Source organism: Motacilla alba, chromosome 18 (assembly GCF_015832195.1).
Source record: "Motacilla alba alba isolate MOTALB_02 chromosome 18, Motacilla_alba_V1.0_pri, whole genome shotgun sequence".
NCBI lineage: Eukaryota > Metazoa > Chordata > Aves > Passeriformes > Motacillidae > Motacilla > Motacilla alba.
Genome location: NC_052033.1, coordinates 879,546 through 906,945, shown reverse-complemented (window position 1 = coordinate 906,945; position 27,400 = coordinate 879,546). Strand labels below are relative to the sequence as shown.

General features: G+C 51.0%; 4 protein-coding genes and 3 non-coding genes across 8 annotated transcripts; 4 read left to right on the top strand and 3 right to left on the bottom strand.

Moving 5' to 3' along the window:
- Positions 1–1,750: 1,750 nt before the first annotated feature.
- KCTD2 (potassium channel tetramerization domain containing 2) lies at positions 1,751–11,165 on the bottom strand. Of its 2 annotated transcripts, none has more exons than XM_038156917.1 (6): positions 10,841–11,165; positions 9,382–9,592; positions 8,724–8,815; positions 7,982–8,077; positions 5,865–5,990; positions 1,751–5,159 (listed from the first exon to the last, which is right to left on the bottom strand). In XM_038156917.1, exons 1-6 carry the CDS (start codon positions 11,096–11,098, stop codon positions 5,130–5,132), a joined length of 813 nt encoding a protein of 270 aa, XP_038012845.1. In that variant the 5' UTR covers positions 11,099–11,165; the 3' UTR covers positions 1,751–5,129. The 2 variants fall into 2 exon arrangements, with proteins under 2 accessions (XP_038012845.1, XP_038012846.1); XM_038156918.1 differs by having other exon boundaries at positions 9,382–9,490; positions 10,841–11,163.
- ATP5PD (ATP synthase peripheral stalk subunit d) lies at positions 11,145–13,776 on the top strand. Its single transcript, XM_038156922.1, has 6 exons — positions 11,145–11,262; positions 11,625–11,754; positions 12,328–12,424; positions 12,915–12,986; positions 13,335–13,397; positions 13,516–13,776. Exons 2-6 carry the CDS (start codon positions 11,633–11,635, stop codon positions 13,645–13,647), a joined length of 486 nt encoding a protein of 161 aa, XP_038012850.1. The 5' UTR covers positions 11,145–11,262; positions 11,625–11,632; the 3' UTR covers positions 13,648–13,776.
- A 156-nt stretch (positions 13,777–13,932) lies between these two features.
- LOC119709319 (5-hydroxytryptamine receptor 3A-like) lies at positions 13,933–19,614 on the bottom strand. Its single transcript, XM_038156926.1, has 6 exons — positions 19,543–19,614; positions 18,155–18,312; positions 17,660–17,704; positions 17,456–17,565; positions 16,639–16,805; positions 13,933–15,880 (listed from the first exon to the last, which is right to left on the bottom strand). Exons 4-6 carry the CDS (start codon positions 17,494–17,496, stop codon positions 15,687–15,689), a joined length of 402 nt encoding a protein of 133 aa, XP_038012854.1. The 5' UTR covers positions 17,497–17,565; positions 17,660–17,704; positions 18,155–18,312; positions 19,543–19,614; the 3' UTR covers positions 13,933–15,686.
- On the top strand, positions 19,562–19,634 carry TRNAR-UCG. The gene has a single exon. It is a non-coding gene; the product is annotated as a tRNA-Arg (tRNA).
- Positions 19,635–19,866: 232 nt separating this feature from the next.
- On the top strand, positions 19,867–19,939 carry TRNAR-CCU. Its single transcript has one exon. It is a non-coding gene; the product is annotated as a tRNA-Arg (tRNA).
- A 2,670-nt stretch (positions 19,940–22,609) lies between these two features.
- Positions 22,610–22,682, top strand: TRNAR-CCU. The gene has a single exon. It is a non-coding gene; the product is annotated as a tRNA-Arg (tRNA).
- A 1,603-nt stretch (positions 22,683–24,285) lies between these two features.
- On the bottom strand, positions 24,286–26,712 carry MRPL58 (mitochondrial ribosomal protein L58). Its single transcript, XM_038157434.1, has 6 exons — positions 26,502–26,712; positions 25,945–25,981; positions 25,755–25,814; positions 25,071–25,153; positions 24,797–24,966; positions 24,286–24,521 (listed from the first exon to the last, which is right to left on the bottom strand). The coding sequence occupies exons 1-6, from the start codon at positions 26,664–26,666 to the stop codon at positions 24,437–24,439; spliced, it is 600 nt and encodes a 199-aa protein (XP_038013362.1). The 5' UTR covers positions 26,667–26,712; the 3' UTR covers positions 24,286–24,436.
- Positions 26,713–27,400: the final 688 nt, after the last annotated feature.

Here is a 27,400-nt window from a genome sequence, read left to right as displayed (position 1 = left end):
GGCAAAAGGGAGAGCTGAGCTTTGGGTTCCTGGCAGCAGCAGGACCAGCACATTAAGAGCTGATGTACAGGGTTGATTTTTATTTTGGGTAAGTTAACACATGCTGCCAATCCTGCACAACCTCTCATCACTTGGTAATGCTGAAGCATCACCTGTTTCCTGCAGCAAGTAAAGAAATTAATTTTTAAAGGAGTTAATGGGTTTCACAGCCTTGGGTGGGAAAGTGAGGGATGGTGCAAAGACCTGGCAGCTCTCGCTTGCAGTTCCTGTAGGAACCACTGAGTAGTGCTTGTGTCTCCTGTGCGGTGACATGGCACTGTGTTAGAGGAGCCACCTGCCTGCAGACCTGGAGATGGTTAAAGGTCCTGCAAAGTCTTTTCCATCTTACATGGCCTTATCGGACAGCCCTAAGGTGGGGTAGCGGGGAGGTTATGGCATTATGTAAATGCTGGCTGTAACCTGAATTTCTGCTGACAAGCCCTCGCTGATGAACAGATACGTGTGTGGTGTCAGCAGTGCCAGCACTGCAGTTTCCACCTCTGCCCAAGACTCTGCTAGCACTTGAAGTGTGGCTTTGCTTTGGGCAAATTCACTGGCATTGCAGACCTGCAGCCAGGTCTGGGCTAGAGAAATGGGTCTAGAGGTTTGAAAATGCTATCTTAAATCAACTCATGCTGTGAGGTGACTTGGCTTAGCCGTGGTTTCTGGTGAGCTCCCTGTGTGGGGAAGAGTCTCATCCTCTTCTGTGGTGTTACATTTTAGTTAAACGGTATGCTCTGTCTCACCCCTCGAAAATGTTCAGTTCATTCCAAGCCTGTGATCCTCCCCTGCAGTATCATGTATCCGTAATCCCATTGGCCCGAGTCTTAATCTGCGCCCTCTTTGAATCTCCCTCTTAAACTGTGTGAGGGAGACAGACTCTCTCTTGGCCCTTTTCTCCCTAGGCTCTCCCTCTCTCCTCTTCCCTCCCCCTTCCTCCTCAGAAACCATGCTGCTCCCGGGGGTGGGGCCCCCAATAAACCCTCATCTGATCAGCACCCTCAGAAGCTGCGTGGCGTCTCCTTGCCTGCCTGCTGCTACCAGCGAACATACAGCTTAGGGGGACCCCGGGGACCCCCTAACGAACCGTAACACTCTTCCACTGTGCTGGTGTTAAACCCTGGTTTGGGGATGTGTCAGCCCATCCCTGAGGGTCTTGTGGCAGTGAGGATGGAGACTGGCAGCCTTCAGAGTACCCACAGGAGGCAACAGCCACTTGTAATCAAGACTTCCCATTCTTCACTTATGTCCTTGCTCTTCCTTTTCATTGTGTTGGGCCTGAATTGCCAATGTCATCCAACTTCTGGCAGCACCAAAGCTGAAAGAGTAAGACCCTTCCTCCATGTGGTCCAGTGTTGATTAGGGGTTTAGCAAATGACAGCTGACAAGAAAAAAAATCCTCTTCCCGTTTTAGCTACTCACATTTAGTGGTTGTATTAATATTCTACTTGATTGTGGTTATCAGTGGAAATGGTTAGGATTAAATGTGGAATTTGAGATTATTTTATAGATGACAACATCAGAAACAAGCTTCACTTGTACCTTTATCCCTGAAAGCAGCCTAGGAGGACTCCAGATTCTCCTTTTGGCAAATGATTGTTAAAAGTGAATTGAAGCCAGAAGCAAGTGCCCAATCTGCACATTTCTTCCCCCATAATACAGTATCTGTGTGGTGCAGGCAAAGCAGCAGGCTGCAGACTGACCTTCAAACTTTTCAAACCTATTCCAGAATCTTTATTGGGGAAAAAAAATAATCACAGCATCTCAACTGTTATTCAAACACATTTAATAAACAAAGAGAAACAGTAGCAAAGGGCACTGACACGTGACAAACTGTACAAAACCTCCGGGTAGGAGCCCACGGCCTGGCTACTCCGGCCTCTGCCCCGCAGCCAACCAGGCCCCCTTTGCCTCAGCCCACTCAGTCACCCCTGAGAAAAATCGGTTTTTAAAAATGTGCAGAAACAAAGACACTTCAAGAGGTTATTTCCAGTCTTGCCATAATGGAACAATTTAGGCCACTGGGAAAGTTTTTAAAAAAAACCTGAAGTGTCATACACTCCATTCCCAGGATTAATGCTTTAAAGTGAACCTTCCCAAGAGGCATAAGCACTCTTGGACAGCCAGTAGATCTACCCCTGCTCTCCTACTCTACTCACCACAACATGCTACACTTTTTTAGAGTGAATGGGACGAATTTCATCCTAATTCAGCAGTAATTTTGATATAGTTGTGACTGAGTGAAAGGCAATGGAAGGAAAAGCCCTGTTTAAGCACAGAAGGGATACAACTGGTGCATAATGCTGAGACCTGCCCTGTCTCAGGGTAAAGGTGACATAGCAGAGTCAGGGAAGGAGAAATCCTTTACTTGGAATGTACCTGCTCTGGATGGAATTCATGCCTGGTCCTAAACATCACCCAAAACCCTGAGCATCCAGTACCGATGATTGGTTTTCTACCATAAATTTGTTCTGCTGAAATTCAACAGACCCTGCAATGGAACCCAGAGTCCATGGTCCCCTGGCACCCTCACTGCCAAAAGCAGCGTGAAAGGGAAAACAAAGATGCAACTTTGATCTTTCTTGTGCTCATCAGTTAAGCAGCTGTGCCATTCACCTGCTAATGGTCACTTTTAGGCTCTCTGTGGCTCAGAGGGGAGAGCAATGGCATCACTGCATCAGGCAACCCTCCAGTGGGCTTCACCACGTGTGACACAAAGAAGCTGGGGAAGTGTTTGTTATTCTTGTCTACTTGAGCTGTACTGGACAGAAAGTCTCCTTCTGCAGCCAGTGTTGCTTTGAGCTCCATGGTTTAACAAGGTGCTCAGCTGGCATCAATGTGGCAAACACAGCCTGACCCGTTCCTGTTGCCTTTAGTTTGGTATTTCTTGACCAGTTCCCGAAAACTCCCTCCTCTGAGGAAGGGGAATAAGACAAATGAGTGCCAAAGGGCTTTTCAGGCTGCTAACTTGCATACATGTGCTTGATTTCTTAGCTATGAGCACAGACAGTGGCTGAGGCTACAGCATAGGGACAGAGGAGGGAGATCTGTACACATCACAGTGTTGTCCAGGCCCAGCCAAGGTGTGTAGTCTGATCACACCAACACCAGCTCACCATGTTATAAACAGGGCAGATGGAGGGAAGCAGAGCTGGTTTTTTTCAGTGTGATGGAAAGCCAGCTGTGATTCAACAGCCTGTCACTGACACAATGTGAATTCAAAGACATTTGGCAGAGTCTGTTACCAGGACTAATCTAGCACAGACAGTTAAGCAGTCTGTCTTGAGAATGAGGCAAAGGCTCCACCGGAGGAGGTACACTGGGAAAGCAGGATGGAGGACAGGCAAGAGGACATGCAGAAGGACTGGAGAGAGGCAGAGCACAGCGGTGCCACTCAGTGTCTTTGCTGCACACCTTGGTCGCTGAACTGGTTGTTGGACTGTTGGTAGGACCCTCTCAGCAACAAGTGGTTAAGATGGAAAACCTGCCTAATTCTGTGTCAAAACTTTCAGGAGAACATGGGTAGCTGAAGCCCTCCAGAAAGAAGCTCTACCCCTCAGTCCAGGTGAGGAATTTTCTGGTAGCTTATTGAGAAACATCTGCTCTGAGCTTGTCAATGTCTGAATTCAGCATCTCTGAAGCTTTGCTGTAATGTCAGTTTGGGACTAAAAATGACCCAAGTGCCAGGACACTCAGGCTACAAAGAACAAAGCCAGGATGAAAGGGGAAAAACATGCAGCAAATTCCTATGAAATTCCATTTACCAGACTAGGAGGGACATGCCCTGGTTAGGGGTGGCACAGAGTAACAGAGGGGAACCAGTGACTGCAGTTTGGCTAAGATTAGAATTCAAGAGAGGCACAAACGAACATTTTGCACATCCATCCAAGGCATTCCAAAAAAAAAAAAAAAGGAAAAAAAAGTCACAAAAGTTGACACATCACTTTGGACAAGAAACATTACAATAGTTTGGCAACTTTTCACCAAACCCCCCCCCACCCCAGCTCTGTGATGTCCCTCTGTAATCTGAGGTGATCTCTTAAAGGTGGGGACATGAGGTGGCCGCAGGTAAATCACTGTGTGTAAATCACGGATCTCCTCCGCAAAGGATCTCGTGGGGTCAGACAAACCTACCTGCTTGGTACAGTACAAAAGAAATTCTGCCTGAAGCCCTCCCTGGTGAGAGGGAAGGAGACAGAGCCCACACTGCTGGAGACAAACAATGCAAAGCTGAACTTGGCAGCAGCAAGTCCCTAAACCTTGTGACTTTGCACCAGACTAAGATATGGCCATGGCAGGGTACTGGGGGGGAAGATGTCACCACTCTTCCTCTGTGGAGAAATGCAAAGGAGGGGATTATGACTCTATCACTATTTTGGGTGAACACAGGCCTCTGTGTTTATGCATACAAAGTAATGGGCTTTGGAAAATACCAGGAGCCCATGTGGAATAGTGTTACCAGTGAGACCTGTGTCAGATGGATACACAACTCCCCTCCCCTCAGATCTAAACTCAGCTTTTAGGAATTGAACAAGGAACAGATACAAAGCAAGGATAGAAAAGTTTGTGTGGGTTTTTTAGGAGTGGTTGTTTTGTTCCTCCTTTTAAAGCCCTGTTCTTCAGATTTGGGGGGGTGGGGGAGCACTGCAAGGTCCCTGCACTCTTCTAGTGACAGACCTGGGTGCAAGCAATGGCACAGCTCAAATATGGACCTTCCCAACCACAGCAGCCTGTGGAAGGTGGGATTAATTACAAGGGCCTGGGGACCTGAGCAACCTTCACAAAGGCTCTGACTGGGAATCCAGCCCAGCCATTGTCGGAAAAATTCAATACAGCGCTGGCCTAGAAAATAAAACAAATATTTGTGGAAAGGACTGTCCAACTGGAAGAGTCTTTTCCTTTCTCGGTTTCCAGGGTAAGAGAAAAGCCTTTGGTTATGACCAGAATTACGTGCCATTGGCAGGACAGGCTTGGCTTTGCTTTGCATTAGCTTGGTTATTGTACAAGGGCTGGGTTGCTCTGTGGAGAGATGCTCTGCCCAGCTGGACTGCCCTGTGACATCTGGGAGTTTAATGGAGTGGACACTTGAATTACATCCGGGATCCTCGCTCCTGAAGAATCTGAAACAGAAGAGACCTTCTATGAAAACCTCAGACACGTTTAAATGCAAAAGCTCCTGTTCAGAGTCCTTGTTTTTTCGCAGAGAAAGGAAGCACAGACTAATCTGAGAGCAGCTTGCAGGCTTTTATGCCACCACAACAACTGATAGGCTGGTTAAGTTTAAGTGAGCCCCTTCTCTAGAAATCCTGCTCAGGTGCTTGCCAGGAGGTAAAGATGTTCCCTTTTGTTTTCATTCTGGGGGAAAAAAAAAAAAAGTGTATTCATAGAATAGTTTGGTTTGGAAGGGGGAAGGGACCTTAAAGCTTATCTTGTTCTCTGCCATGGGCAAGGACACGTTCCACTAGACCAGCCTGCTCAGGGCCCTATCCAACCTGGCCTGGAACACTTCCAGGGATGGGGAGGGTTGAAAGAGAACAAAAATCTAGTTTCTCCCTGCAACATCCTTCAACCACAAAACTAAACTCAACGGTCCTTGCTACTCTGTTCTCCTTCTTCAAGTTACTCTTTCCTTCAGTATTTTGGTCTTAATTTGAAGCTCACAAAGAGCCTTAGCTCTTGTCCTACAGTAAATCATGAAATCTTCCAAGAAGGGATAGAGAAGGCAATAGGAAAGCTGATCCCCAGAACTACTGCTGCAGCTTGGTGCAGGAAAGGTTTTTCTTTCTAGGGAAATTCAAATTGATACATCTGAGCAGGTGCCTTACCTTGGCCTTCTCACTTGGCTCCTTGACAATGCCATTGGTAGAATTGTTGAGCTCCCTGGACACAACACAGAGGAATTCTGCCTGGTCTTCATTTCCATAGTTATAGGAAGATCCAATGCTGATCAGCTGTGCAACAGGAGACAGCCAAGGTAACTATCAGTAAGTCTTGATTTTATTCCTACAGTTGCTGTGAGATAGGGCTGTCCCAGATCTGTTCTAGATGAAGTGTCCCTTGCAGGCTCCTGTGTGTGTTTGTAAGGCAGGGACACATCCGAGCTCCACAGCCCTCTAGTGGCACCTGGAGCCCCAGGAATGAATTCCAGCTTGAAACTAATGCTGAACACAGCAGAACATTGCCCAGTTTCTGAGGGTGGAAAAAGGGAAAACAGATTGTGTAATATATAACATTCAGTTCACTCAGACGTGGGCAGGCATTGCAAATTGCCTGGTCCTTGCTGAACTCAGCTCTCAACTGCCTTATGACTGATGTGGAAATGGGAATTAATTCTTTACCCCAGGCAGATGTTGGATTAACTGGGGACATGTGGGAAACAGACACTGTCCTTTATGTGGATGCTGCCAAAATTGAGTCTGGTATCTGTGTAAAAGGGATAATATTCTATTACTGTTGTGTTGAGGGGGTCTGGACTCAATCCAAGAAATCCCATCTGCCTCATTCATCATTATTACATTAAAAGGACATCCTGGAGTAGACAGCTAATTTGTCATTTACAACTCAGTTCTGCTTTCCAGAGAATAAATCCAAGTCATCTGAAGAAAGCACTGTGACTCTTACCAACTGTCTGTGTCCAGGAAACTTTAATGTGCAGCATGCACCTTAATTTCCATGTCCAAATAGATTTTGGAAGAGCCAGCTCCATATTTATAGATCATAGATTTGAAAAGGAAGATTAGGAAAGATCTAAGGCTGTTCTTAAGGTGAACATGAAGGGCACTGCCTGTAGCCTCAAGGTTTTGGGGGTGTAGATGTGAATGTGTGAAATGCAGATTCTGTAAACTGTTGGACAGCAAAACCTGGGTGTAGGAGAACTGCATTTTCGTGGAGCAATGAGTGGTTCTTGGTCACAAGATTTCACTATTTCCTTACAGGGGCAGGTTTTTGGCCACCTCTCCACTCTGAGATAGTTTTCAGGCATTACAGATCAGATCAATAGGAACAACTGATGGGAAGTGCTGTTCCTAATCCTCTGCCTCACTTCATGTCAACACACTTCCCACAGCATCCACTACTGTGGTTGTGATATTTTGTGAAAATCCCTTTGCTAGGATTTTCTTCTCCTGAGAAGCTGAAGGGCCTCAGCTTTAAGTGTAAACAATTTGTGATCTGCTGCTGTGGAATGCAGCAGGTGCTTCCTCCATTGGTCAGTGTGGGATGTTTCTGCTTGCTGACCAATCAAGGGAGCAGCAGCTCTCGGACTCTCTGGGAGTCACAGAACTTTGTTATTCATTCCTTTCTATTCCTGTCTCACCTTCTGATGAATCTTTCTCTCTGTTCTTTGTAGTATAGTTATAGTGTGTTTTTTTTTAATGTAATATATATCACAATATAATAAACCAGCCTTCTGAAATGGAGTCAAGATCTCTCCTTCACTTCACCAAGTCCAGACTGCCCAGAAGACCCACGGCAATAAATGGTGACCCCAGACGTGGCAATACACTACTACTGAAGCTGGACTAAATGGGAAGACACTGCTGTAATCCACAGACCCTATTCTGTAGTTTCTTAATATAACATAACACACAGGCCAGCTGGCTCCAGTTCTCCCTCCTCAGAAATAAGAGAACTGTGTTTGATTCCAGAAACCAAACTTGGAATCAATGCCATGTGCAACTGCAGTGACACCCAGAGCCTCTTTAGCAAATGCAGCTCTGGGATTTGACAAGGAGGCAAGAAGCCCTGAGAGAAAATGAAATCTCTCTGGCAGCTCAAGTGACTTCTGCTCTCCCCTGTCAGTAACTGCACACAAGTGGATTGCTGCTCAGGTCAGGCTGAGTATTCAGAAGAGCAGAGCAGTGTGAAGAGCAACTGAACAAGCAACTCTGCTTATTCCACATCCAGTTTTCAAAGGAATTCTGCCATTCTTTGGTAATGGTACCTGTTCAAATTTCCATCCATCAGACATGGTGGACACCATCTGTGTGAGCTCTTCCTCTTGGCACTGCAGCACTCTGTACACGTGTTTCACAGGTCCCTGGAGCACAGAGAACAATGGCTGTAGTTTAGTAATTGTTTTACTAGTATCATGCTAGAAAATTAATAAGCTACTTCTGCTCTCATCTTAGGAAGTCAGAGCCCCACAGGCCTTCTAAGGGCTTTTTTATCCCACTGATTCCAAAACGGAACCATATGCCTGGCACTCTTCTCTTAAAAGCTTTCTAGGTATCTAAGGTACAGTGAAAGCAAAACTTCTTTAGCTTTCAAAGCCATTTGCTGCTTTTTGAAAACATTTCTGAAATTGAATCTACTGGATGTGCTGATATCAGCTGAGCATCAATGGGAAACACATCACAGAGAGACAAATGGAAGAAATGGTTTAGAGAAGGAAGAGTTTGAGCTGTTCTTTGCCAAAGCAGTATGTTTTGCTTTATAACCAACCATTTCTGCTCCTGGCCCCTCTCCTGTAAGTGTCCTTTGCTTTTCCCTACAGTGCTGAGATGACTCAGTGGTCTGTGCTTTATAAAGCCACACTGAGGACTCTTTGCTAGCCATGCCCTGCATCCACCTAACAGCATTTATTCCCGTTACTGCTGAACCAACAAAGTGCTACTGCAAGGGCCTGCAGCCGTGCTTGTCCTCCTGAGCCACAGAACTGACTCCATAACCCAGAGGTGCATTACTTGAGAGGTTCTGTTCTCGTTGTCCCGTATCCGCTCCTTCACCAGCCGCACGAGGGATGCGATGTTGTAAAACTCAGCCTCTTCCAGCACCCCTGAAGAGGAACCCAAAGCACAGGTTCTGTTACTTTGCACAGGATAGAATGAAGATGATTCTGTCACAAGGATGCAAACTTGCTGCTGACTCCAAATCTAGCCCAGATGTCAGAATCCCAAATGTGCCACCCACCTCCTGCTCTCAGGCTAGGAGAAAATGCTTGACTGCTGACGTCCTTTTGCGACTTAGGAGGATCTTTAAGAAAGATTATTCCCCTTTCCCTGGGATTGTCAGAAATCTCATGGTACAATGTCTATTTCTTCACCCAGCCCCATCAAGGGAAAGCCCTCAGAGCTGCCTGTTTGGAGAGAACCATGGTCTGTGAGGGGCAGATGGGCTGTAACACACCTTGGGCTCAGAACAGTGACAGCGTGTGCTGCGAGCTGCAGCCTCTGCTCTGGGGAAGACACAGAATCTGATTACTTAATCCCTGCTAATGAGCAATTAACAGTACTAACAACACTCCTGGGAAACTTGCTCCCACTCTCACAGCAGTTTTTGGTGAGTGCTCCTGGATGTGCTGTCAAGCAGCACTTCCAGCCTTTCCTGGTGTTTTGCTCTTACCTTCCTCTGCAAGCTCCTTGTTTATGATGAGCTTCCCGTGCCGGAGGTAGTTCAGTATCGGACCAAAGTACGTGGGGTCTCTGTCAATGAGATAGGCCCCGGTCTCATCCTGAGAGCAAAACAGGGACGGCTCAGTGGTACCAGGAAAAAAGAACTTCAATCCAACACAATAAATGGAACAGTTTCTCTTTGAGAGCCTGGATTCATTTGCCTGTGGGAGGTGTACAAATGTGCTACATTTAAACAATTTTTCTTTTTCAGTATCTGATCTACGAACATTGCAGCCCCAGTAAGGCTGGCTGGTGTCTTATATGAAGGACTTGTACACACAGCTTATGGACCCGGAGAAAAAAGCTGGGATTAGGAGGGCTTTTTCACTGCAGTAAGAATCAAAACCTGAAAGTTGTGTTCTGGCTAAGCCTGTTCTCCAGACTAGTTTAATTAGGGGGCTCTGGAGGAAGATGGGATCTCCAGTTCTAGCTAAGGGCACCTGACAGCCAAAACAGTTCTTTTTTTTCCCCTTTCCACTACTGCAAACACACATTGCAATGCTCCAGCCGTGTGTCCAGCAATACAACAACTACTGGCATTAAATAACCAACAACTGACAGCCAAAATCATCTCCTGAGCAGCGCTGAAGCACTGCCAAACCCTCTGCAGAACTCTCACATCCCTCTCTTAAGGACTTTAAAGCATTGTTTCTCCTGCCAATCTACTCTAAAGCAATAAGAAACTGTGCAGACCTGCTCTGAACTATCTCCTCTGCTCACTGATGCTGCTGACTGATATTTCAATCATAACCAGGATTTCTCTTGTGATTAAACTCTGAATGGAGCAGCAACAGACTCGACTAATTCTGGCTGACCCACTCACAACGCATTTACAACACCTTGTGCACCTGATCCTGTGGAAAATCTGCAATTGCAGGAATAATTGTTTGCAAAATCCTTACAATGAACTGCAGTGAATTCAAAACTGTCCAGCCACGCAAGGAATGTGCACCATAATCTTTTATGCGAGGGAAACGAAATATATTAAAAACCAAACCAACGGCAAACATGCTCAGGGTAAGAAATTGTACCATTCCTGTTTCTAGGAGTTTCCTTCCCTGCTGTAACTACAGGAGAACGTGGGCTGCTCCTTCAGCGCAGTCCACGGGAGGTGGCGGGAGCAGACCCCGTGGCATCTGTGTGTCACAGGCGCGAGGGCAGAGCCAAGTTCTTGGGGATGCCAGCCCCTCCCCGGCCGTGGGACACGAGGGACGCGCCCCAAACCGTGGGACATCGGCCCGTGCACAGCCCGGGCCCGGGGCCGTACAGGAGGCTCGGGGACAGCGGCAGCCGGGGGTGTGCCCCCGCCCGTGGGACAGGTCCGGGCACCCCGGTGACACCGGCTGCCGTGGCGACTCGGGGAGCGGCTGTCCCGGTGTGGGGGGATCCCGGCCCCGCCGCGGCCTCACCTTGTCGGAGCCGAGCTCGGGCCCGTCCTGGCAGCAAAGACGGCACAGGAAGGACTTGGGCTCCCGGCACAGCGTCTGCCGGGTGCTCACGAAGTACGTGCCGCCCACGTTCAGACGCACCCACTTGGAGGCGGCGGCGGGCGGGGACAGCGCCCCGGCGGACCCCACCGCCGCTCCGGCTGCGCGGGGGCTGGGCGGCCCCGGTGCCCCCCCGGGGCCCGGGCTGGGCGTGCGGCCCCTCGGCGGCCCCTCGGCCATGGCAGAGCCTCAGCGCCCGCCCGCCGCCATGGCCGCCCGCGCCACTTCCGGCCCGCGCCGCTTCCGGCGATGGTGACTTCCGGTAAACCCACGTTCTGATTGGGTGACGGGAGCCGAGGGGGCGGTACTTCCGGCGGCGGGGACGGCGGTGTCGGTCAGTGAAGGTGAGAGCGGGAACGGGGCCGGGAAAGGGAACGGGGCCGGGGATCTGGAATCTGGAATCCCGAGGCTGGGGACAGGATAGGCTGGGGACGCCCTCGGTGTTGGGAGGCTGGTGGGAGAGGACGGGGGCCAGGGTGAGGTTGCGGCGGGGCTCAGGAGCGACCCCCGTGCCCCGATCCCTCAGTGCCCGCATTCTCTCCGTGTCCCCGTCCCGTTCCGTGACCCGACCCCTTCCGTGTCCCCGTCCCCCGTGTCCCGCCCCATCCCGCCCCCTCGGTGCCGCGTTCCCGACCGGAGCCGCCCTCCCCGGCCCCGCTCCGCGGTCCCCGCCGGCGCTGTGACCCACCGGTGTCTCCCGGGCCAGGCGGAGCCATGGCGGGACGCAGAGCTGCCCTTAAGGCTGTGGACTGGGCGGCCTTCGCCGAGCGAGTGCCGCCGAGCCAGCGAGCCATGTTCAACGCGTTGAAGACCCGCAACGATGCGCTGACGGCCCGGTGAGTGCCCGCCCCGCTCCCGCGGGGCCGCTCAGCCCTCGCCCGACAGCCGGCTGTGAGTGCTGCTGTCTGTCGCTTCTGTGGTCCCGCAGGAGTGGCCTCGCAGGTATTAAAGCGGGTCACCTTGAGGCAGCTGGTGGCTTTTTTTGGCAAATCACCTTTAGTTAATCTTCCCCAGAGTAAACCTGTAGCTGCAGTTCTGTGAACGCACCTTACTTTGGTACAAGCTTTGTCACTGTTAAATGCTCTACAGATTCATCTGTGGTTCTCAAATCTTTTAGCATCCTCTGCCTGATACCAGTGCTGGCTGTTGCAGGGAACCTTGCTGATTGCCTCTGGCTCAGTGTTGTGAAACAGCCTCGTCCTTTCTTAAGGCCTGCGCCCAGAGGGGCTGAGTGAAGCGGGGCACAGCTGCAGGCTGAGCTCTGCCTGTCTGTCCAGAGGAGCCTGTTCCAAGGGCAGAGGGATTTGCAGCAATGGCTTGTTTCAAACTTGAGAACACCTAAACTAAGCACAGCAGGCTGTGCTGATGCTCGGGTTGCTGCTCATGTCTACTGTGCTCCATCCTTTCAGGTTGGCTGCGCTGCCAGAGAAGCCCCCGGCCATCGACTGGGCTTTCTACAAAGCTAATGTTGCCAAGGCTGGAATGGTGGATGAGTTCCAGAAGAAGGTCAGTCTCCTTGCCAGCGGGGTATTGCTCTTTGGAGTTTAATTGGGGCATTGAGAGGAAAACACCAGGATCAGCAGAGGAGGTTGATTGCATCACTATGAAAATTTGCCTCCCAAGACTGGAGGCACCCACTGAGCTCTGATGGGTCTGGGAGCTTTGTGTGGGGGCAGTAACTTTGTGATAGGGTAAGTCTGTGGTGTTGGACCTTCTAGCCTCCTTACAGTGCTGTGGGGAACAGGTGGTGTTGTGTGTCCTGGGGGTGGTGGGCAGGACAGAGGAGATGTCTGGAAACTCCTGGGTGAGCAAGTGCTGCTTGGGAGGGACAGACGACAGCTGCACTGATCACTTTTAGCTCATTAACGTACATGGTTGTGAGCAAATCCTAGGAAGACAGGAGGGAATGCTCTCCTGCTGCTAGGGAAGGTGACCTCAATGAGAAGAATTGTTTCAGTCAAACGAACCTTAAAAGTATTTGTCTTTCAATTTACAGTTCAGTGCGCTAAAGGTTCCTGAGCCAGTGGATACACAAACTGCCAAGATTGATGCCCAGGAGAAGGAAGCTGTAAGTGAGCCATTCCCTCCTGCTGGGGCTGTCCCTGCCTTCTGTGGCGATGGGAAAGGGTGCGAGGGAGGAGATGTTCTGGATGTGCCCCTGCACAGGCAGGGCAGCCCGAGGCCGGGCACAGCTCTGTCCTTCACACACGTGCCTGGCTTTCTGAGCTAGCGGATCCCTGCGCACGGAAGGGTTTGGCTGTTTGGGGTCTGCTGGAGATTCCATCAGTTACCCAGTGTAACAACGATGGATTTTAATGCCATGGATTTGAAATACATTTGAAAGCCTGGTGGGGGTGTGTGCAGGTTCACTCTGGGTCGGTGTCTTTGTCATAACCATGTCCTCCGCTCTCTCCAGGCGAAGAGCACTGCTGAGTACATCCAGGCTTCCAAAGCCCGCATCGCCCAGTACGAGCAGGAGGTGAGGCTGGACTTTGCTTAGGGAATATTCTCTGGACCACACCCCTTGCTCTCCTGGGTGTGCTTTGCTCCTTCCTGCTGGCCACTGACTTGTGATGTGTCTGTCCCTGCTTCCACAGCTCCAGAAGCTCAAGAACATGATTCCCTTTGAACAGATGACATTTGAAGACTTGAGTGAAGCCTTCCCTGAAGCCAAACTGAACAAGGAGAAATATCCATACTGGCCCCACAAGCCAATTGCTGATCTGTAAACTGGTCAGGGAGCAGTTTAATGACTGTCAGACTCCATGATCTTATAAATAAAGAGCTTTCTCTGTCTGTGACTTAGATCCTAGACATGAGTTCTGAGTAACGTGGAGCAATACAGTAACTCGCAAACATTCCACTTTTTTTGGATTTTGTGTTTTTTACCCATGAGCTTGTTTTGGTAGCAGGGACCAAGCTCCCTGTCCTGCTGATCAAAATGAACCCTGTGAAATGCAAATAAACCTCCTGTCCCTCTCTGTAACCATGAGGTGCAGGGAATGGAGTTCTCCTGCCCTTGCAGGCAGACACTTGTTCAGAAATTGAACGTGTGTAGTCCTTTGAGATGCTGGAGTGTATTTGGCAGTGATTTGTGTGTGTCTGGGGTATCTCAGGACTTCTACAGGCACAGGTCTGGGGCTGTTTTCTGGGCTGATTGTGATTGTTTAGGAAAAGCTAATTGAAAAAGGAGTTGAAGGAGTGTTGGTGTGTTGAGATGCACATAAACAAGGTTACTTTTTTAGGTTTTTTTAAAAACACTTAATCATGGTGCTCCTTTTCCTTTGCCCTGGATTTCTCAATGGTGCTGATCTCACTGGAACTCACAGAAACAATAGTAAAAACTTGCATTGTTTTATTTAATAATCTGAGGTGGAATTCTTAAACACCTCCCCTCAAGATGGAAACTCCTATAAGAGAAGGCAATGAGCTCCCTTTCTTCTTGGTCATGTTGGAGGTCAGAATTACAGATAGGTAGAATGAAGGTGTTATCCCCAGATTTTACAACTTTTTTATTAAATACCTTAGTAGCCCACAGAATACTTCAAGAACGTCTGTAGTTCTACTGAACCAGAGTACAAAGCACTACACATGCAGATCTTGGGTCCTGTGGTTTTGGACTTTAATTTAATTTTATTTTATTCAGGCGACTGAACTGCAGCTCTGTGAATTGACCAGGAGCAAATTACAACAGGGGGTCAGAAGCAACACAATAGAGAGCAACTGAGCTGGCACTGGGCAGAGCTGCTCTTCAGCTGCTCCATTTTACAGAAATCACAGTAAAAAAGAACAGGGACAGGAAGAGGTGGCTGAAGAGAAGCACCTTCTCCAGAACTGGAAGAAACTGGTCCAGCTCCTGCAGCTGCCGGAGGCGCTTGGTAGGCTGCCCTTGTCCCTGGGCCTTCTTGGGAGGGTGCAGCAGCTGGGGACCCCCCTTGGCCAGACTGCCTGGGGGTCTCTTGGGCAGCTCGTGTGGGTCTGCAGGGAGCAAAGGGCAGTGTCAGCACAGTGGGGCTTGTTTGCCCCTGAGGGAACCCACCCTGGCTCCACCAAATGTGCAGGAAAATGCCCCAAACCTTCTCTGTTACAGGTGTTACGGGCTGTTTTACCTTGCTGGAAGCTCCTGAGGACCTTGTCCAAGTGCCTGGATTTGCGCTGCTGGTACAACAGGAAGAAGGTGTCTAACACAGCCATGATCATGAGCAGGAAGGTGCCCAGGAAAAACACCACTGCAGAACAACAGGGAAACAGAGAAAGCTCTAGATAATTGACATTTTCTTATACTCCATTGCCTGTGGGGAAGAGGGAAAGTCTAACTGCAGCAAGCTAATCAAGCTTAGCTGTTCATGACTTCAGTGTTCATGAACATGTCTATCAACACCTAAAAACCTTCCTTAGGGCTGGTAAAAATCAGCATTTACTCGATAAAGGTGGGTACCTATTATGGGTGGTTTGTTGGAGGAAGTTGGGAGGCTGTTGTTGAGAATCACAGCCAGCATGGAGCTGCCGAGGATGATGGCAATCTGGAAGTTGATTTTCTCCTCGAGAGAGCTGGGACCAAACAACACAGCCATGTCCAGCAAGTACAGGGCACACGTTGGGAGGATCAGGTTCAGAATGTAGAGAGTGGGTCGTCTCTCCATGGAAATCTGTTGAGGAAGATGGGCAAAATTTGATGAGCAGGAGATTACTCAATGTGTTTACAAATGCTGGTCCCCTAAGGTAAAAAATCATCTTGTTTTATACTGTGTTTTTTTTTGGTGCCAAGTCAGTGCAATATAATATGGAAGTGCCGCCATACCACATAGGTGACCACAGAAAATCCTTTGTCATCCATCATTTCCGTGAATTCAATGATGCTCAGGTTGGTAAACTTCCATTCTCCATCAGTTAGGATTAAACTCTTGCTTTCTTTCATGATCTCAGCTGGTGTCCGTCTCGTCTTCATGACAAAGTCTGTTACTGCTTGGGCAGGAGGCAGAGGGGGAAGGCAAGTTGAAGAATTTAGGAATTTATTAGAGGTCAGTTATTCCTCTCCCTTTCCCACCCAACTGAGAGTGTATGCAGACAGGAAGGGGGAAGGTTTCATGCACTGCTCAGGTTTCTCAGCCCATGAGGGAGAAATTAAAAAGGTTTCTGTGAAGAGGCTTGGCTGGACCTCTGGGAATGTGGATCAGAGGGGAAACACCTGTTGAATTAGGGCAGTTGTCCTTTGTGGATGAGACCGGGGGGATTTTGTGTCATCTCTGCTTATATTTCTCCCCTTCCTGTAGGGATGAACTCCAACTGCAGTTTGAATCCCTGAAACTGTCCTTTTAACGGTTGTATTCGATGCCCTTGGAAACCTTAGGATTCTATGATTAATTTCCTCCCATTTCTACGGCTTTCAGGTGTGTTTAAAGATCAGTCCTGCAAAAGTCTATGTGAACAAGTAGCAGTTTTGCAGGAAGCCTCCTGGTCTCGGGTGTCTTGGCTTGTAGAAACCAATCCTGGGTGGGGCTTGCCACAGAACATCTGGATTGTTCCAGAGATGTTGCTGGGAAATGTGCCAGGACAGAATGGCAGCATTTTAATTCATTTTCCCATGTCTCATATGACCTCAAGCCCACAGTGAGCATGTGGTGCTGCTCAGGAGCCCAGGAGTTACCAGGGGCCATTTCATCTAGTTCCCCTCCTCCAAATTCAGCCCAGAGGTGGTAAAGCTCAGCCTGCAGCTTTACCTGGGTAGAGGAATGAAGCTATGCTCAAGTTGCACATCTGGGTGTCGAAGGGAAACTTGAAGATTATCAAACTGCACGTCAGGGTGACCTGGTAGGGCCGGGTGGAGTTGAAGCTGCCGTTGTGCATGAGGACCACGTAATTCAGCTCTGGGTTTTGCCCGTTCACTCTGGAGGGAACAGACAGGGAGAGTAACTGAGCCTGAGATGCTGCCTCTGCCTCAGTCCCAGAAAACCAGGATGTGAACACCCTGTTGGGAGGCTCGGAGCCATCACCCAGCCATGGGATGCAGCAGGAAGAGAGGAAACCGGGTCTGGGAGAAGGGCTCATGAGCCCTTTGGGATCAAGGTTTGCTGTAGCTCCACATCTCCTGAGCACCTCCTGCCTCTCTGCCCTCTGCTGCCTGCCCTCACCAGGGCACGAGCTCCTTCCTAGCTCTGCCTCCCACTCCTTTCTCCCTCTGGAGAGCTGGTGGAGGTGCCCATCCCTCTGTCAGACCCTCAGTGGTCTGCCCTGTATCTTTCCACACACTACTAAATGTCACTTTATTCCACAGCAGTGCTGGTTTCTGCTGCTTCCTTGGTTTTAGCTGCATCCCAGATGGGATATATCAGGAGCTGTTACAGTATTACAGAGCCACTAAGTGCTTTGTATAAACTATGGTCACCATTATTCTAAATTAGGAGGCTCTCGGTTACAGAGAGCTCAAGGGAACAACTTTTAGCCATCTGAGTTTTCCCATTTCCTATAATATAACTGACAGTTTGCATCCTTTGTATTTCTGTTAAGCCAGTGGATAAAAACGAAAGAGGAACGTACCGCTCTAAGATGAAGATGGGGGGTGACCAATACGTATCCATGGGCAGAACAATTTCAGAGATGTTACAGAAATCCCGTGGGTCCCAGGATGCAAAAGGGTTCTGCCATTCCTGAGGGAAGAAGTTGCAGGAGAGAGATGAGCTCTGAGCTGGGCACCAGACTTTGTGCTGGACATCAGGAGAGAAACGCTCTTGAGGGACCTACCAGGCTCAGGACGAAATAAAAACTGACTGTCTGGAGCTTTTCCACCTGGAAAAAACAAAGATATTTAGCTGATTTTCTTAGATGTATCCAAGGCAGAAGCTCTTCCCTGAGCACAGACTGCGGTAATGGGGCTTGGGAAGAGAGCTCATGGCTCTTGATCCTACGGCTGAAGAGTGGGAGTGCACAGTCCAATGGTTAGGAAAAACAATAGATTATTGTTAACATTTCCATGGCAGTGTCCTGCAAATGCACTGTCCAGTTCAGGCACTCTGCAGGGTGTTTGGACTCTCCTACAAAGCAGGCTGCTTGTCTGGGCGTGACTTCTGGAAGAAGTGGGAGAAAATACTCCAATCTTCCAAAAGTGCTTTCCAACAGCAGAAAGCTGAAGTGGAAGGGGCTGATTCTCACCCCTGTGGACTTGTTGTCAGAAGACTCAAACCCTGGCCTAGTAATAGCCCAGTTTCCTGTTGTAAAAACTCATTTTTGGGTCCTTACCACAGAGAGAATTGCCACCAGAAAGAAATCCACCTTCACTTCCACAGGCTCCTTCAGGTTTATCTTGGGCAGAATGTACGTGTGCAGCTTGTCATGCGAGGAGATGTTCAGGTAGTCAACAATGTCATAGTAGGTGCAGAGGTACTTTGGAGCAGCCCCTGCTGGAAAGAGAATTCCACTTGAAACACAAAAACATTCAGGCAACCTGTGAGAGATGCATTAAAAAAGAAAGGGTGTAAAGCTGTGGATGTGAAAAACATCGTTAACACACAAAAATCCCTTCTCACACAGATGAGAACAGAATTCCTCAAAGGTTTTCTATCTCCCTTGCACTTACCTGTCCCAAGAGAAAAGGTGAGGATGGCTACAAAAACTCCCTGCATCATCTCCTGCTTCCAAATAAGGAGGAGAATGGTACCGTGAGTCTTATGAACCAGTCCAGGACACGTCATTTGTTATGTGGAAGTTGATTTGATATTTATTAATGAGGGATAGATTTTTGTAAACACATTTTATCTGTTAGGAGGAAGAATTTGCTAATGGTTTGATGTACTCAGCTGGCTCTTGGGAGCAGCCTTTAGTTGTGGTCAAGGAAAAATAAGGTCATTAAAAAAAATCCAACAATTTGAGGGAGAGGAAAAGAAAAGGCCCATCCCCACAGAGAAAAGGCAAAGAGCCAGAGCTACTCAGTAGCAAATTTAGTCTCATTTACAGGGCTGAGAGTTTGCTGCAATCCCAGTGAAAAGGATCAGGAATTAGTGCTTGTGTGACTGAGGGCTGTGGGGGAGGCTGCTCTCCTTTGAGCCCTGTCCTGCTTCCCAGCAGACCACACTGTGTCATTTCCCACTGAGCCCTCCATGCGCCCATGGATTTTCTGCTTCTGCCTCCTTGCTGATCTCCCATGCTCCTTATGTTCTTTTCTGAGTCCTCACAGTTAAGATGAAAGGCTCAGAGACTTCTGGGGTTTTTTTATCTGTCTGTGTTTTCCTCTGCTGCCCTCCTCTCCATCTCTGCCTTTTTCTTCTGCTGTCATCCCAGTGATCCTTGTGGGTCCCTTCCAACCCAGGATATTCCACGACTCTGTGTTTCTGTGAATGGCTCCAGGGCGACGGTTGCAGTCAGCAAGAGTCACACTTGATTCCCCCTCCGGCAGCAGAATTTTCCCATGGCAGCGGATGGTCCCTCCCCAGCCGTGTCCCCGGCCATCCCCCCTGTCCCCCACGGACTCCCATGTCCCATTGCCATGTCCCCTGTCCCCCACGCATGCCCCTGTCATCCGCGGCCCCCCGTGCGTGCCCCGGGCCCGTGTCCGCGGCGCGGTCGCTGCCCGGGGCTCCGGCGGTGCCCGGGAGGGGCGTGGGCGGTGGTGCCGGGGCTTGCAGCATTACCGGGGGCTGGCAGCGCAGCGACCGCGTGGCCTAATGGATAAGGCGTCTGACTTCGGATCAGAAGATTGAGGGTTCGAGTCCCTTCGTGGTCGGCCTTTTTCCCCCCCCCCCCCTCCCCACTTTTACATCATCTTTTCCCGTTTCTCCCTCGCACCGCTGCTCCTCCGGGACTGGAGGGGAAAGGCGAGCCCAGGCTGGGTGGCGGCGCTGCCGGAGCGGCCCGGCCCCAGCGCCGCGGAGCCCCCGGCCCGTCCAGCGGGCCCCGGGACGCCCCCAGAGCGGGGTCGGGGCCGTTCCCGCGGGCCGGGGCGCGCGCCCTGCGCAGCCCCAGTGGCCTAATGGATAAGGCACTGGCCTCCTAAGCCAGGGATTGTGGGTTCGAGTCCCATCTGGGGTGAGCCACTCGTTTTGTCTCTGCTAGCCCCGTTTCAATGCTCTTTCTCACCGTTTCAGGGCCGCCGGCTCTCCTCCTGCGACCGCTGGCTGTTGCTGCTTGGTGGGACCACATTCCCCATCCGGGTGGGAGATACCAGGTGAGGAGGCTGATGCACCAGGAGAACCCAGAGATGTGGACAGACCAGCGCCCTGCCCGACCATGGCACTGGACACAGAGCCTGATGTGGGGAAAGGCCAAAGAGTGAGGTCAGGGTGGTCCGTGTTGTGTTTTGGGACAGCAAAGTCCCCATGGCAGCTCTGAGCTCTCTCCATGGTCCTAGAGCCACTGTTGGTGGGATGATGCGACTGCTCCTGGCCAGTGGTCCCTGCTTGGATTTCACGAGGAGCTGCTACAAACTGCCCTAGGCTTGGGTGCAAAGGTGGATGTTCTGTGCAGTAAGTTGGGTGGTCCCAGAGCTCAGGTGAGGCTGTGATCGAGGGGATAACAACCAGCTTTGCTTTGGGACCTGAGGATGAGAGGAGAGATGTTAATGAAAGGCTGATTTTTGGAGGGATGTTACTGAAAGGATGGCTCTGGCCAGGTCACAGACATCCTTCAAGGTGTCCCAGAAGGCACCAAAGCAGAGCAGTTGCAGTTGTTTAATTACCTTTGTCTGGGCAGAGCTGGGTTTTTCTTAAATTTCAGCTTCATTTTCCCTGGTTTTAAGAGAATTGCAGCTGTATTTTTCTCTCCTTCCTGTATTATCAGCTGCATCCGAGCCCCAACAAAAAGCCTGTTGATGCTAGTTCATGTCCGCCTTGTGTGGGGACCCTCTTTCCTGAGCAGGACGAGCTGGGATGTCGGGAAGCTTTACTCTACAGAAACCACGTCTCCATGGGGGGCTGGTCAGTGGGGTCACAGAGCTCGGCTGTGCTGCCCTGGGACCAAAGTGCTCCCCATAAGTGCCTTTGGGATAATGCTCTCTCAGACTCGTTGCATTAAAAAGCTGCCTGGAGGGTCTTTTCCTGGAGTTAATGGATATTAAGGCAGCTGTGGTCAGGGTAATGCCACACCAGTAAAACCCAAAGTGAAATTTCTTTTTAAGTTGTTTTTCTCTCTTAGGTGTGTGAGGCTCTACTGCCTGGAAAGCAAGGAACCTACCCAAGCCTGGGGCACTGGACCACTGATTAAAATACCTTCCTGGGGGAGCCTTCAGGAAACTTTTTTTGGGATTAGATAAGAAACACAGGTTTTGGGGAGAGTGGCTGCAGCACGAGGAGAGCAAACAGGGGGTTAATAATAGGGCCCCTGGTGTTTTTCCAGTAGTGTTGTAACATTCTGCTGTAGTGGTGCCTGTCACTGCTGGCACAGGGACACTGTGACGATCACATCTACAGTGACCCATTGGCACATGGGGGTCCCAGAGGAGCGGGGACCTCCATCACCAGGGTTGAGTCAGGAAAGCCAGCCTCACTTCTAGGAGGGATGGAGAGTAGAGAATGCTCTGGAGTGAATGTGAGGAACACTCAGGGGGTGTCAGGGGGCACCCAGGGAGGTACGGACCACTTATGTGGGTGACCATGTGGTGTAATGGATAAGGCTTTCTGATTTCAGATTGAAAGGTTAAGGGTTCAAGTTGTTTTGTAGTTGTTTTAAAGCCACGGGAAGGTCTCTCTGCACCCTCTGCACCAGTGGATGCTTGCGCGCATGGTACGTGTCAGCAGCAGAGGCAGATCAGCAGATGAATGCTGAGATTTCCTCAGATTAATGGTGAGATTTCCTCGGCAGACCCTGCCCCCGAGGAGGAATTCATACTGCCCGGCGGGGTAGCCCTTGGGGGAAAGTGAACGGGGGCTGGGAGCCGGCCGGCGGCAGGTCGGGGCCAAGACCCTCCTTTGGCCGGTTCTTGGGAAAAGGACAGGGCTGAGAGAATGTGCAGTGAGATGTTTCGAACTGCTAGGAGTGTTATGGTGGACCTCGGCTGAGAATAGTTGGGTGTGTTCGGGTGGATTCCGCCGGAGTTGGGGGGAGTTTGAACCTCCAAGTGGGACTCGAACCCGCGTTGATTTCTCTTCGGGGAAGCTCCGTTCTGTCCGCTCGGCCACGGCAGCCGCCCCGCGCCCGGGCCCCCGCGCTGCCCCCGCGGCTCCGGGGGAGGCTCGGGGCTCCGCTGCGCCCCAAAGCGGCTCCGGGGGAGGCTCGGGGCTCCGCTGCGCCCCAAAGCGGCTCCGGGGGAGGCTCGGGGCTCCGCTGCACCCAAAGCGGCTCCGGGGGAGGCTCGGGGCTCCGCTGCACCCAAAGCGGCTCCGGGGGAGGCTCGGGGCTCCGCTGCACCCAAAGCGGCTCCGGGGGAGGCTCGGGGCTCCGCTGCACCCCAAAGCGGCTCCGGGGGAGGCTCGGGGCTCCGCTGCACCCCAAAGCAGCACCGCCAGCTCGCGGGGGGACACGGGGGAGGGCGCTGCGCGGGGATCTCATTCCCCCCACATCCCCACCTCGCGGTGGCGTTCCTGCGCTGCGCCGGGAGCTGTGGCAGATGGGGGGGCGGGGAGCGAGGCCTCGCTCTGGGGACTGTTCAGACAGGGCTGGTCCCGGAAACACCGAGCGGGACCCCTCGTCCTCAGCCACGGCAGCCGCACGCCCGCCTGGCCAGCAGAGAGTTAACTAATGGCACCTGAGAGGAACAAGCGCGCTGCCCCAGTGGCCTAATGGATAAGGCACTGGCCTCCTAAGCCAGGGATTGTGGGTTCGAGTCCCATCTGGGGTGACTCTTTTCCCCCACGAGGACCCGCCGGATCGGATCGTGTGCTCGCCGCGGCGGGGACGCGATGCTCCCGTTCCCCGTGCGGCTCGGCTTCCCTGCTTCTCTCTCTCGCACCTGCTGGCCTCCCTCAGACATTTTTCGTGGTGTTAAACCAGCGGCAACCGCCGAATCTGCTTTTAATCCCTGAAATTCCCAGCTCCTCCACGCCCCGCTGCCACTTGCTCGTCCAGGGCTTTATGCCTTTGCTAGAACCAAAGTTCTTCAAATCTGAGGGAAAGGAGCTCCGAGAGCCGGTATCCTGGCAGCAAGGACTCCTGGGGATGGGGAGGCTCGGCTGAGGCTGCTGCCGTCCTGGATGGTGATGGTGGGAGGACGTTCAGTGTCACAAAAACATCGGAGCAGCGGCATTCCCTTGTTTGTAAAGGGCAGGGCACAGCACGGAGCTTCAGACACCTGCACCTGCGACAGGGGCGCTGGCAGGGATCTCCCTCTCATGCTCAGGGAAGAAGGGGATTCACCATCCCTGGAAGTGTTCAAACAGTGTGTGGACGTGCTATCTGGGGACATGGTTTGATGATGAATTGGTGGTACTGGGTTAGACTGGATAAATCTGAGAGGTCTTTTCCACCCTGAATGATTCAGTGATTCCTTGCAGTGGGGGAAAATGTGAAATGCTCCTGGTACTGAGCAGGAGCGCAGGGGCCAGGGCAGGGCATTCTGACATGTCAGGATGCATTGGAGTGCTCCTGCATTCCCCCAGTGTTCCATTTTGGGGAGGATCTGGGCTTTGAATGCTCCTTTTTGCAGACGGTTCCAAAGGAAGATGTGCCCCAAATTAACCGTAGGGATGACTTCCTTTACTTATTTGGGGCTTTCCTAAAACAGATTCACCTCTGCCCCACCTCAGGTGGGACTTAAACCCTAATCCCTGACTTAGAAGGCCAGTGCCTTATCCATTAGGCCACTGGGGCCCTGCCAAGTATCAAAAAAGGGGGAATTTTGATTTCTTTGAGCCTCACAGTAATCCCACCCGGCAGTGGTGAATCACATCACACCACAGAGCTTCATTCTCCTTAAACAGGATCCACAAACAAGCCCGGAGGATTAATCCAAAGGATTTTGGTGTCTCACCTCAAAGGCCAGGAGCCTCCTGCACTCACAGGGTGGGTTCTGTCTCCTACGGTTGAGATTTCTGCCAAATTCCTGATGTGGCTTTAGCTTAACTAAATTACGCGCTTTGTTTGATTAGATAAAAATCAACAAAAGAAATAAAGCTGAAAGGAAGGAAATAGGAGGAAAGAAATAGGGGATGCTCTGTGGGATGGACCTGATGATCCCTGAGGTCTTCTCCAAACTTAATGCTTTAAGATTCTATTTTTAATTAGGTGTGTTGTTGAGACTGCTTTTACTCTTCCCTTTCTTTCCCCAAAAATCTAGAGTAGCTTTGTGCTCATCAGAAGAGGGTGCTCTGATAGAGCAAAGGCTGCTTGAAGAACACAAAGAACGTTAAAAAAAAGGAGTGGCTGACAAAAATCAGAAGTTTTAGTTCTTCTCAAATGTGAACAATAGCTATTCTGAAAAATGATTCACAGGCCATCACAGTGTATCACTGGCTACAAAAGAAGATGTTAAATATATTTATTTACACTTTCAGGCTATTTTTATTCAATACAGCTCATGAGTTTAGCATCATTAACAGCTGCCAACACCACTTCTTTAGGAAGATGGAATGCCGAGGGCTTGGATCTCTGATGTTCTCAGTCAAAATCTGCCTTCCTGCTCTGTTTTACAGTCGAGTGTATTTTTTTCTGTCGTAGCCGTTCACGGTTCATTTTTTCCACCCTAAAACAAAATCAAAAGATCCCTCAAAGTACAAAGAAAGCATTTAAATATTCAGCTTTTGAGATCTGATGAACTAACAAACATCCTCAGATAGAAAAAAACAGTCCCTGTTCTGGAACAGTTAAAATCTAAGGAGTTAAAATCTAATGGATCAGTGATACACCTTGAAAAAGGAAATTTAAAGGAGTATGAGCAAAATTGTTTAAAAGTGCTGCAAACTAAATTGTGTAATGTGACAGTCTGAACCCAAATAAAGAGTGTTTTAATGAAGATACCTCTCTATGAGTTTCTGCGTGGTCTCCTTAGACACCACCTTGGGTTTCTCGGTCGCCTCCGTGACCATGGTCCGGATTTTTTCCAGACAAATTGCCAGATTCCTCATTTGGTAGCGACTCTCCTCCGAGGTCACAATCAACTCACCAGCCCGGTTTATCTTATTCCTGTGCTGAAGGGATGGGAAAACGTGATGTGACCACTGAAACCTCATTGGAACTGCCATGTTCTGACAGCGAGACATTGAAACCGTGCTTGGAGGGGGAGGGTTGGTACCATCAGAGCCATTTTTTGTCTCACAGCTTCGGGAATCCAGTCGGCCGATGCCAGGTGGAACCGAACCTCTGCCTTGGAATTCACTGGGAGGAAAAACAGGGTCTTTGTTTCCATGTCACAGCCTGCCTTCCTCAGATTTACGAGATAATTCAGCCTGATCTCTGCTGGCTTTCAACATGGGATGATTCCATGATGAATTTCCTGAAAGGTCACAATTCTTTTCTCGCTGTATTTTTATACACCACTCCACAAGACAAACTTGGACCTGTCATGGTATTTGCCTTTCTAGACACCACAGAATTTATTGCCAGCCACCGCCTACCTCATTTTTAATGGCAGGACAGGCAGTATTTTAAGTTTATTTGAATTAAGCTGAGAATTTATTGCAGAGTGAACTTCCAGAACAGTCAGCTCTGTTATATTTGATCTATGGATAGAGGTGGTGTCCTTTGTGGCACCTGTAGCAGGAATGATCCCTGTAAGTGTTCCTAGGAGCATCAAATGTATTATCGCTCATCTCCAGCACTCTGAAGACTCAGAAGCTTTGTTAAAATGATGACAATGAAAAATAAGTGTCCAGCAGCATGAAGATGCTGTTTAACTTCAAGTTCTCAATATTTTGCCACATGATACAGAAAACCAACTGAAAATGGTGATTTTTCCAAGGGTGAAGCTGTTCCTCACCTTTATTAACGTTCTGCCCGCCGGGGCCGCTGCTCCGGCTGTAGGACACGGTCAGGCGAGCTGGAAGAGAGGGGCAGGGGCTGAGCCGGACGGGGCCGAGCCGGGACGGGGCCGAGCTGGGAGCACGGGCTCGGTGCCCGGGGGGGCTGCCCGGCTCCCGGCACGGGTGCGCTGGGCGGGAGGGCCTCACCCATGGGGATGTCGAGGGCGGGCGGCTGCAGCTCCTCCTGGAAGACACAGCGGGGGCGGTGTCGCGGGCATCCCGGGGTTCCCGCGGCCCCTCGGCCGGCCCCGCCCGACCGGGAGATCCCGGGGGTCAGGGGCATCCCGGGGGTCAGGGAGATCCCGGGGGTCAGGGGCATCCCGGGGGTCAGGGAGATCCCGGGGGTCAGGGGCATCCCGGGGGTCAGGGAGATCCCGGGGGTCAGGGGCATGCCGGGGTCCCCTCAGCCGGCCCCGCCCGACCGGGGACGCGGGCTGGGACAGGCCCCGCCCACCAGCGGCGGCCCCGCCCTTCCCGCTCCGCTGCAGCCAACGCAGCGCTAAGCCCCGCCCCCCACCTTGACGCCACCGCACTACCCTCGTGCTGACCCCGCCCACCGAATTGGCACCGCCCCTTGCTGTGACTCCGCCCACCCAGTAACAACCCCACGAACAAAACCCGGCCGGCCCGCTGTCAATCAACAACTAAGCCCCGCCCAGATGCCGTCCCTCGCTGTCTTCCTCTTTCCCCCCCGCCCCTCTGACCGTCGTCCGGGCGGCGGGTCCGTCCTGCCGCGGAGGGTACAGCTTGTCCAGGCTGTGGGAGCTCCGGTACTCGGTGCCGGTGGGGGGCCGCTGCGAGAACCGGGCGCACAGCAGCGCCAGCCTCGGCCGCGGCCGACACAGTTCCCGCAGCGTGTGCGCCGCCATGTTGGCCCCCGCGGTGCTCCCCGCCAGGCGTCCCCGCGGAAACAGCGGCCGCGCGTCGCGTTCCGGGGCGGGGCGGAGGGAGCAAGGGCGTGATTTGGGGGTAAAGGGGCTCTTTTGGGGCTGTGGGGATGGATCTTGAGCGTGTGATGTCCGTGCTGGGGGTCTGTGGGGCGGGGAGGGCTCTGCAGCTCTAATAGGGGGTGCCAGGAGAGGGGGATGTGGGGCACCGCGGGGCATGAGGGAGGTCACGGGTGGCTGTGGTGTCAGTGCGTCCTAGACCTGCATGGTGGCCAGTGCTGAAAATGAAAATACATCCAGCTTTTAAATGTTTTGTGTCGTTTTTGCACCTGGAGTGTTCCAGTTTTCACATTTTTACCCTCTCAAAAGCGCTAAAGAGTTACATACAAACACACGCGTGTATATATACACAATTATTTCTTTGAATGCTGATATAGCAGTGGTGGATGTAAGATGCAGGGGAGTGAAGCAGTTGTGGAAAGCTTTTGCATTTGTTGGCGCTGTCAGGCTGGCTCGACAAGAAGGGTGTTTGTTCCAGAGGGGCAGGGATTGCTATTCCTGGCAGCAGGAAAATGCATAGGCAGGGATGGGCTGTCATTTGCTCTGGTGTTTTGACAGGAGCTGACAATCTCTTATTTAAAACTGTGGATGAAGCCAGAATGGGTGTTCAGAAGCCGATACAGAGTGTGTGATGATCTGAGCTAAGTTCCATCCAG

Coding starts and splice junctions, on each gene's coding strand:
- KCTD2 (XM_038156917.1), bottom strand. CDS start 11,098: ATGGCCGAGGGGCCGCCGAGGGGCCGCACGCCCAGCCCGGGCCCCGGG. Junction 9,593..10,840: donor CCGAGCTCGGCTCCGACAAG/GTGAGGCCGCGG, acceptor CACCTCCCACAG/GCAAATGAATCCAGGCTCTC. Junction 8,078..8,723: donor ACGAGAACAGAACCTCTCAA/GTAATGCACCTC, acceptor TCTGTGCTCCAG/GGACCTGTGAAACACGTGTA.
- ATP5PD (XM_038156922.1), top strand. CDS start 11,633: ATGGCGGGACGCAGAGCTGCCCTTAAGGCTGTGGACTGGGCGGCCTTC. Junction 11,755..12,327: donor AACGATGCGCTGACGGCCCG/GTGAGTGCCCGC, acceptor CCATCCTTTCAG/GTTGGCTGCGCTGCCAGAGA. Junction 12,987..13,334: donor ATGCCCAGGAGAAGGAAGCT/GTAAGTGAGCCA, acceptor CGCTCTCTCCAG/GCGAAGAGCACTGCTGAGTA.
- LOC119709319 (XM_038156926.1), bottom strand. CDS start 17,496: ATGGATACGTATTGGTCACCCCCCATCTTCATCTTAGAGCG. Junction 16,806..17,455: donor CCCATCTTCATCTTAGAGCG/GTACGTTCCTCT, acceptor TGTTCCCTCCAG/AGTGAACGGGCAAAACCCAG. Junction 15,881..16,638: donor AGCTTCATTCCTCTACCCAG/GTAAAGCTGCAG, acceptor CTGCCCAAGCAG/TAACAGACTTTGTCATGAAG.
- MRPL58 (XM_038157434.1), bottom strand. CDS start 26,666: ATGGCGGCGCACACGCTGCGGGAACTGTGTCGGCCGCGGCCGAGGCTG. Junction 24,967..25,070: donor GACAAAAAATGGCTCTGATG/GTACCAACCCTC, acceptor CCATCCCTTCAG/CACAGGAATAAGATAAACCG. Junction 24,522..24,796: donor ACGCAGAAACTCATAGAGAG/GTATCTTCATTA, acceptor ATTTTGTTTTAG/GGTGGAAAAAATGAACCGTG.